Below are 8,223 nucleotides of genomic sequence, written 5' to 3'. Positions count from 1 at the left end.
ATCAGGGACTCCCTGGTTTAGGGGATGGCCTAAGGTGTTGGCTCAGCCGGGTTAGGTGTGAGCTTGAAGGATGATCCCCTCATATAAGGACCAGTTTGTCATCCTTCACTACCTGTACTCATGACAAGTACAACCACTCGAGACTGTATAGGCAGTCACTCAATCTGAACTTGCACGGTCCGAACCCTAGGGTTATGATGGCTGGGGAGCACCGGGAGGATAAGGAAGGGGAATGTTTTGTTCGGTTTGGGCATGGTGGTGGCCTGACTCCTTCCGGTATAATCGTTAAGGTAAGGACGTGCAAGGAAGGAAAGAGTTTCAGATTTGGGTCTCATTGGCCATGAGACCGCAGAGCCGGACTAGTGGGTAAAGTGTACACCTCTGCGCAGAGTTTAAAACCTATTTGAATAGTTCGTGTCCACTACACCAAAATAGTAAACTTCCTAGAGCCTAAACCCTAGGAAGTTAGCCCTAAACTCTAGGAAGTTAGCTAAACTCTCGGAAGTTAAGCCATTCCGTCGGAAGTTTGGCTCTCGGAAATTTTTTGTCGGAAGTTAGCTTAACTTCCTAGAGCCCTCTAGGAAGTTAGCTAACTCCCTACAGCCAAAGAAGCCTCTCGGAAGTTAGTAGGTTCTCGTAAGTTAGTAGCTTCAAGCCGGCAGCGCCGTCAGCTGACTAACTTCCTACGACTAACTTCCTACGGCTGACTGTAGCCCTAGGAAGTTAGCTGGCTAACTTTCTACGGCTGTCTGTAGCTTCTAGGAAGTTAGCTGGCTAACTTCCTACGGTCCTATAAGCCTCTAGGAAGTTAATTTGACCAGCATTACAAATGTTGTTTATTTTTCTTTTACACCACATTCCACAACATAACAAATATATCAACAACTATATAGCACATCATATTTTCACATAAAATATCTCACACACAATCACATAACAATATTTAAAACCATAGTCTCATCAATTACATCACAAAAGTCTCATCCATAGTCATAATAAGACACATCACATCCAGTACTAATAAGAGACAATATCTCATACATAGTCATAATATACATGGTACAAATGATGCAGTTAAATTAATGCTTAATATACATGGTACATTTGCTCCAGTTGTTACCCTGATACAACAAATAGTCATATTACATTCAAATGACGCATAGACATTCAGACCATTCGGTAGAGTAACATTAGCAATAAACCTTCACATGTCTATAGCAGGGGGTAGAGTAACATTAGCAATAAACCTTCACATGTCTATAGCAGGGGTGTTGTTCTTCGCATGATTCTTTACTACACAAATGGTATAAGAAAATACTCGGCGTAGAATAACTGCAAATAAAAAACCCAAAATCAGTAGGCATAAGCACATTAGTATAGTCCTACTCTTTCAAAACCTTTTCTTTCTTTAAAGATTCATAGAAGGTGTATTGATATATTACAAGGCACAAGCTTACACACCTTCCAAATGAACATATAAAATTGTGTGATACAATCCTTATTCTCAATGTCAAATTGTTGTGCTCTTTGCCAGAGTGTGGAGGCAAGCAAGCCATGACCAGACACCTGAATAATTTTTTCGATTAATGAAATGTGAAATGAAAAAAAACGTATCTAAGTTCTAGAAATAAAGATGATGCCGTCACTCACAATGACAATCTTCTGATACAGGTTCGTAGATGACGCGCCTACCAAAATTGCGGCTGCGTATGCTGTCATGAGAATATTAATGCAGAGCCTATGCACCTGAAGCATTAAAATCTTTTATCAAAATTTTGCACAGTTTATATACATTAAAAAATTTATTGTTGGATAGGCATGCTCTTACTCTCTGTTGGGCCTAATCGTACAGTCATGGACTGAATGCCGAAATCTCTATCTCCATCGACATCAGGAATATCCTAAAGTCTCATACATAAATACAAAAATAAAAACTGTTCAATTCCTGTATCAAATAAATGTACATATATAAGGAACCTTGATCTTAAGAACCCGTACCTTGAATAGCGCTATTACTGCAGCGAAGCAACACATGAAACATGTTGCAAAGACCACCGACCTTGTAGGTGCCAAGGGCCTCTTCAGAACATGTTGCTGCAAACAACACCATCAGGCACTAAACATAGTGGAACAAATAAGCATTTATGTTAACAGCATTAGCTACCTGCATGTGTGCAAAGAAAGCTAACTGGACCACTACAGCCCTCACAAAGATTATGCAGAATGCAGCTAGAAAAGCATGTCGCTTCCACCGGAGTAATGGAACCTGAAAAGTAGTAGGAAAGATTCAAATTTCAAAGCCAAGGCAATGGGGGTGCGTATGAATTTTTAGAACTCCACCTGAAAAAAATTACAGGAAAGAGGCATGGATAACTTACGTCAATGGAGTATGCGCTTCCAAGAAGGAAGCAAACAAGCAAAGCACACATCAATGGAGCAGACTTTGATCTTATTCCGATGCTAATGCTCTAACAAATCGGAGAAAAAAAGAACAGTGTGAGAAAAATATAAGACCATGAGGGATACCAGAATAGATGGTTCGTAGATCTCTGTGTGAAACATATAACATTACCATGACCAAGAATGCCACTACTAACAATACTGCAGTTGGCATTGAAAACTCTCCGAACGCTAATGGGAGGGTTGGCTTATTGACCTTCAAAAGGTTATCTGAAACTCTGAATATGTATACACAGTAATGTCATCGACAGAAGGCATGATTAAAATTAACATAAAAAATACCTTGTTCAGCCCTACTACATAAACGTTCATACATAATGCGGCGGCCAAAGCCTGAACAGAAGTGTCAAAATGAGATAGTGTATATATGTTGGTAATTTTCAGGAATAAAAAGAAGAAGAAAAGAATATGAAATACGTGCCCAGGGTATATAACTTTCAATAAGAGAATTATACATTTATACCTCGAGAAATCCCCATATAGCTATCAACGTAAAATCGTCCAGGCTCTTTCACTGGCAGGATAGACACCGAAGTAATGCCTATTATCTAGTACATGGTCCAGATATAAGATAGAAAAAAATGAAAGCATGAGACATATACATATAAACTTGTGACATATATAGAATGGAATTTCAGTCTTGGAAATTAGGTCTCACGGTTCCAAATATTGTGTGTGGTCGGCAGAACTGATAGAAGGCATGCAGCGTCTTTGCGATTCGTATGCCAATCGCCTGAAACTGCTGGGGGTTAGAATTGTGTTGGTGATGAGCAGCTGCCCAGCAGCTCACTTTGGGGACTGAGGAATGCCTGCGTTGTCTTCCGGTGGCTCTCGTCGGACTAGTGGCATCAAGTGTTTCTGAACATTGAGTAAAATAATAGTTTGGAATCAGTACAATAACGTACACAAAAAGATGTATGGTGGGGAATTAGATTTTTTTTGGCTCCGATATCATGTTAGATTGGTGCAAGACATGCCCTCTTGAGACTATACTCAGTGCATATATATAGATGTACAAGAAGAGAGTGATTTATATATATGGTAGGTAGCAATACTGGCTAGATTAGGGAACTCTAGTCCCAAACCTTATATAGATAATAACACGGTAGGCAGAGCTATTACTCTCTCCGTTCTTAATTTCTAAATTATAACACAGTATGTTTTATATAGATAATAAAAACTTTGTATCCAGAGAAGTCAAAGGAAAAATTAATCTGGGATGAAGGAAGAAATAGATGGAAACTACTGCTTACCGACCACTATAGCTGGCAGTGAAACCGGGCATGCTGAACTGAAGTCTGAAGAAGCAAAAGAGTGACCAACCTTCTGGAAATCCTTGGGGAAGGTCTGCAGGAAGGCGAACAGCACGTCCCTGGAGCGCTTCCTCGGGTCGCTCACCGACGCGCCAAACTTCCTGTCGTTCTGGGCCAGGAAATCCTTCCAGCCGCCGTCACAGCCCCTCAGTCCGCTCTTATGCGTGAACCTCACCACCTCGACGAGCACCTGGCGCAGACCAAATGGGTGAGCGAAACGAGTCGGCCTGCCCGGTCCGGGTGGGCTGCTCTGTTAGCGTGCCGCCCCCTACCTCTTTGTCGGCACCGGCGAGCCGCTTGGCCATCGGACGGCTGCGTGGAGATGAGAAGCAGCGGGGCTGGAGGCGGTAGTCTCTGCGAGTGGTTGTAGTCGGCATCGGCGCCGCCGTGGCGGTGGTGGTCGAATGGCAGCGGAACGGCTCAAGGAAATGGCCTGAGAGAACCCTTTTTCCACTTAGGAAAGTAGCGAGGCCGACTGAATAGCATGATTGCCAGTGGGGGCCCGCCGATGGTCCTTACTCTTCGGCCTGATTGTTGGCCATCCTAATGCGCTAACTTCTGGCCGTAGGAAGTTAGCGGATTGTTTGACCACACCTGCGAATCAGTAACTGAAAGCTAACTTTCTACAGTAGGCCATATGAAGTTAGCTGCACATGCTAACTTCCTAGAGACGGCCGTAGGAAGTTAGCATGAGCTAACTTCCTACGGCCGTCTCTAGGAAGTTAGCATCTCGCTTAACCGAACATACGGGTCATCATGTGAAAGCTAACTTTCTACAGCTTTTATAAAATACCGTAGGAAGTTATGTTTATTTCCTAGAGCTACCAGTTGACTCTCGGAAGTTATTTATTTCCTACGGTTTGTTATAAAAGCTGTAGGAAGTTAAAAAACCATAGGAAGTGTATGATTTTGGTGTAGTGGTCCACTGGTATGGACGAGTCTGGTGTGGTATGGCAATTAGTGTTTTTGATCTTCGTAAAAAGGGGAAGTGTGTGGGTGTTTTTGGAAATAAATGCAATGCCACGAGAGCGGGAAGCTCAATGGTGGTTGAGTGTGAAAATGTGATACTCCTCTCTTTTGGGCAAAACATCAAGTATCGCCCTTCTCTGAAAAAGAAATGAGTGACTTTAACTCCACCATACCAAGCATGTACCATATAGGTCTCTCTCTTTTTACGGGTAGGATGGGCTTGCAGAATACCTAGTGTATTCACCCAGATTTATCTATGTTTTTCAGCTACCGAAGACTTCTTTTCTGCTATGTTCGACTAGAAGGGGGTTGTGCCTGCACCCAGTCTGCCTGTGGCTTGGGCTAGATGATCTTCCACTGTGCTATATTTCTAGGCTCGCTAGAGCTTGCATTTTGGTATCGTAATAACTATTATTCGAGACTCTGTACTATTTGAAGAAATGAATGTGTTTACTAGCCTCCTGGGACTAGTAATTGTATCACATTTGAGTCCCAAAGGATCGGGACGCTTTAGGTGGTATCAGAGCCATAGGACTGGCCGTAGATCGCAGCCCTGACCTAAAAAGCTTTCCTCAAAAGAAAAGACCTCTTAACCTCTAAAAGAACCTTCTCTCCTTTCCCCGGTATTAACAACCCTTCTCCTCTTGTTACCAGATGGAAGGCACCTTTGTCCTTAAGACATCCTATTGCTCGGAGGTAGAAGGATTCTTTCACCTTCTTCGGAGTTGTGCGCTTCGCATGGGGATCCGCAAGAAACCGGAGTATGTCTGGAAGGAATACCGCGAGAACGGGATTGAGAAATGCTGTATGGTGGTCTACTTGGGAGAAAGCCGAAGCTACCCCAATCACCCTCCCTTTCAGACTATCGCCATTGTCCACCGCTTCCCAGATACTTGCCAGAATGCTGCCCAAAAAGCCCTCCGCCAGTTATGTCAAAACTACAGGAGGGAAGTCTCTGGGACACCTCTCCGCTATTTTCCACCCAACAACAAAAATACCCCTACTTGGAGGAAAAGACTCTAGGCTTTATTAGGAAGAGATCATAATGAAGATGACCCTACCATAATATACATGGCCGGATATCTCCACACCCTTGACAACCACTTAACGACCTTTTCTCCCACTGCACCCACCTAAACTCCCGGGTGGAAAGCCTAGAGCTTCAAGTCAAGGAATTGAAGGAGGAAAAGGCGGCTCTTCAAGACAGTCTTGAGATGGCAGAAGGCGAGGAGGCCAATACTCGTGAAGCATACCAGACCCTAAAGATGGACTATGCTAAGAAGCTCGCCCCCGTTAAGAAGATCCGAAAGCGTTTCAAGAGCCAAGGATGCCAGACTGACCCGAAGGAAGAAGCCCCGCCAACACTACCTTCCCTAGGGATAGAGAACTTTTTCGACGTCGAGGAAGTGTCCCTAGCTAGCCTTGATGGTCTTCTCAGAGAGTTAGGGGACACTTTAGGGGATAACGTTCATGCATAATGTAATCTGTGGTGGTTGTTATGCTGTAGTGAACTAAAGTGCTGAATAAAATAACATGTTTGAAAAAAAATGATGGCATGTGCATGGTAGTAATCCTTTCTCCCCTCTGGCAGATGGCCTCGGATAAAACCACACCTACCGCCTCAAGAATTGGAGCAAGGACTCCCCTAGGTATCAAAGGAGAAGTTGGTGGAGAAGGGAGTGAGACCCACCTCCCCTTTCCTCCAGAGCTGCCACTAGACCTAGCCCAAGTTATGGCCAACCAAACCCGACTCATTGAGGTCCTCACTAGAAGCCTCGAGAACTAGCGCCCTCTTAGAGGAAGACCTCAAGACAGAATGGGAGAGTTCCTAAGGCTCAAGCCTCCCACGTTCACTGGATCTAGCAACCCGCTCGATGCTGATGACTGGCTGCACACAGTGAAGAGGAAGTTAGAGGCCATTGGATGCCCTGAGAACCAACGTGTTCACCTAGCTGCACATCAGCTCTCCAGGATGGCCCTATCCTGGTGGGACACTTTCAGCGCTATCATAAGAAATGCTACCTGGGCAGAATTTGAGGCTGCTTTCCGAGAGCATCATGTGCCCTTGGGAATCGTCCAGCTCAAGGAAGAAGAATTTCGGGAGTTAACTCAAGGAGGGAGATTCGTTAGTGAATACATCCACAAATTCACAGAACTTGCTCGCTATGCACCTGATGATGTCAGCACGGAAGCCAAGAAGATGGCCCGTTTCTTAAAGGGGTTGAGACCGGAACTCAAGACCATCCTTGCTAGCCAAGACTTTATCAGTTTCTCACACCTCTCGAACAAGGCCATCTAGGTGGAGAGAGCACGAGAAGAGAAAAAATGTCACCTCAAGAGAAAATTTCAAGTTCTCATAAGAATAAACTACATAATAATAATCTACGCGTTGCTACGAGATCGTGGATTTGAGAACCACTAAATTCGGAGCTATGGTTGTAAAGATATGGTTTTTGGAAGACCTACTCGACTAACCAATTAGATTTAGCTCTTTATGTTGATTTTTTTATAAATCATGTGATAAAGATATTAAATGAATAATTCCAATCTACATTATACTTTGAGTAGGGATCATATTTTAGTTAGATCATAATCATAGACAAACAATCCTTGATTAAGGAGATTAATCTATTAAACATAGGTTTAAACAATATCTAGTTATAAAAGTAAGTGATATGGTACAAATGATAATATTACTATGTAGTTAATATTATTATGAAGCTAACACAACTTGAACGGATCAAATCAGAGTTACAGTGGATTAAATATGAATTACACAAGTTGATGAATTTATTTTTACACTAATAATCAATTTCTAGGATTTACTCATAAATTTTAATAGCATTTGGACTGAGGGAACAAAATCCCGAGAGCTCAGGGTTCAAACCCTAAATTCCAGGAACCGCTTGTTATGATTCTTAAAGGTGGAAGGACCACAGGTTAATTGGAGAAGAATACGAGGTCTCTCTAGCAAATAGGCCACGACGAAGGGGTATCAGGTCATGAGGGTCGATGGATCGTGCATCAACGACTGGGATTATATCCTCACCATCCCCAAGCGGTACGCTTGGATAGCCATCAGATCGGGATTCGACCACCAGGGTTTTATGAGACCAAAACCGCTCACCACCCTCCTATCGACAATCCACGATCGTGAAGCCCCCCCGACCGAACCGATATGCATGACACGATCACAACCGTCGACGGCTGGATCAATGACTCGGATTTTAAACATCACCATTCTGATCTCATCCCTCAAACCCGCGATCCACGGTTCAGATCAATCCGGCTGAACCGGTACGCGGTACTTAATCACAGTCGTCCATTTTGGATTCAAGGCCACCGTGTCACCTTCTTCCTCCCGACAGCGCCCGACGATGGTGCCCATTGCACCCGCGTACGATGCCATTGCCACCACCCCAAATCCCCAGTCCGGCCATCGAACTCCACCCTAGGACAACGCTATACGAAGCAGAGCTCA

At 43.7% G+C, this 8,223-nt stretch overlaps 1 protein-coding gene across 3 annotated transcripts; it reads right to left on the bottom strand.

Moving 5' to 3' along the window:
* Positions 1–987: 987 nt before the first annotated feature.
* Positions 988–4,249, bottom strand: LOC100192568 (homogentisate geranylgeranyltransferase, chloroplastic). 3 transcript variants are annotated; one of them, XR_561651.2, is made up of 14 exons: positions 4,046–4,249; positions 3,714–3,963; positions 3,119–3,318; positions 2,924–3,008; positions 2,743–2,793; positions 2,573–2,670; positions 2,379–2,468; positions 2,165–2,266; positions 1,999–2,094; positions 1,829–1,901; positions 1,651–1,746; positions 1,462–1,566; positions 1,248–1,332; positions 990–1,202 (listed from the first exon to the last, which is right to left on the bottom strand). XR_561651.2 is itself a non-coding variant. In XM_008668872.2 (13 exons), the coding sequence occupies exons 1-13, from the start codon at positions 4,148–4,150 to the stop codon at positions 1,294–1,296; spliced, it is 1,389 nt and encodes a 462-aa protein (XP_008667094.1). In that variant the 5' UTR covers positions 4,151–4,249; the 3' UTR covers positions 988–1,293. The 3 variants fall into 3 exon arrangements, 1 of the variants encoding a protein (XP_008667094.1); XR_561650.2 differs by having other exon boundaries at positions 988–1,332; XM_008668872.2 differs by having other exon boundaries at positions 988–1,332; positions 1,651–1,750; positions 1,834–1,901.
* Positions 4,250–8,223: the final 3,974 nt, after the last annotated feature.

This window comes from Zea mays, chromosome 2 (assembly GCF_902167145.1).
Source record: "Zea mays cultivar B73 chromosome 2, Zm-B73-REFERENCE-NAM-5.0, whole genome shotgun sequence".
NCBI lineage: Eukaryota > Viridiplantae > Streptophyta > Magnoliopsida > Poales > Poaceae > Zea > Zea mays.
The sequence above is the reverse complement of the archived record's forward strand: the minus strand, read 5'-3'. Positions and strand labels throughout refer to the sequence as shown.

Bases quoted from the DNA above. Each gene is read 5' to 3' on its own strand.
- LOC100192568 (XM_008668872.2), bottom strand. From the start codon at position 4,150: ATGCCGACTACAACCACTCGCAGAGACTACCGCCTCCAGCCCCGCTGC. The intron at 2,095-2,164 runs GTAGCTAATGCT...TGTTGTTTGCAG, and splicing joins CTTTCTTTGCACACATGCAG to CAACATGTTCTGAAGAGGCC. The intron at 1,751-1,833 runs AGAGAGTAAGAG...GATTTTAATGCT, and splicing joins ACTGTACGATTAGGCCCAAC to TCAGGTGCATAGGCTCTGCA.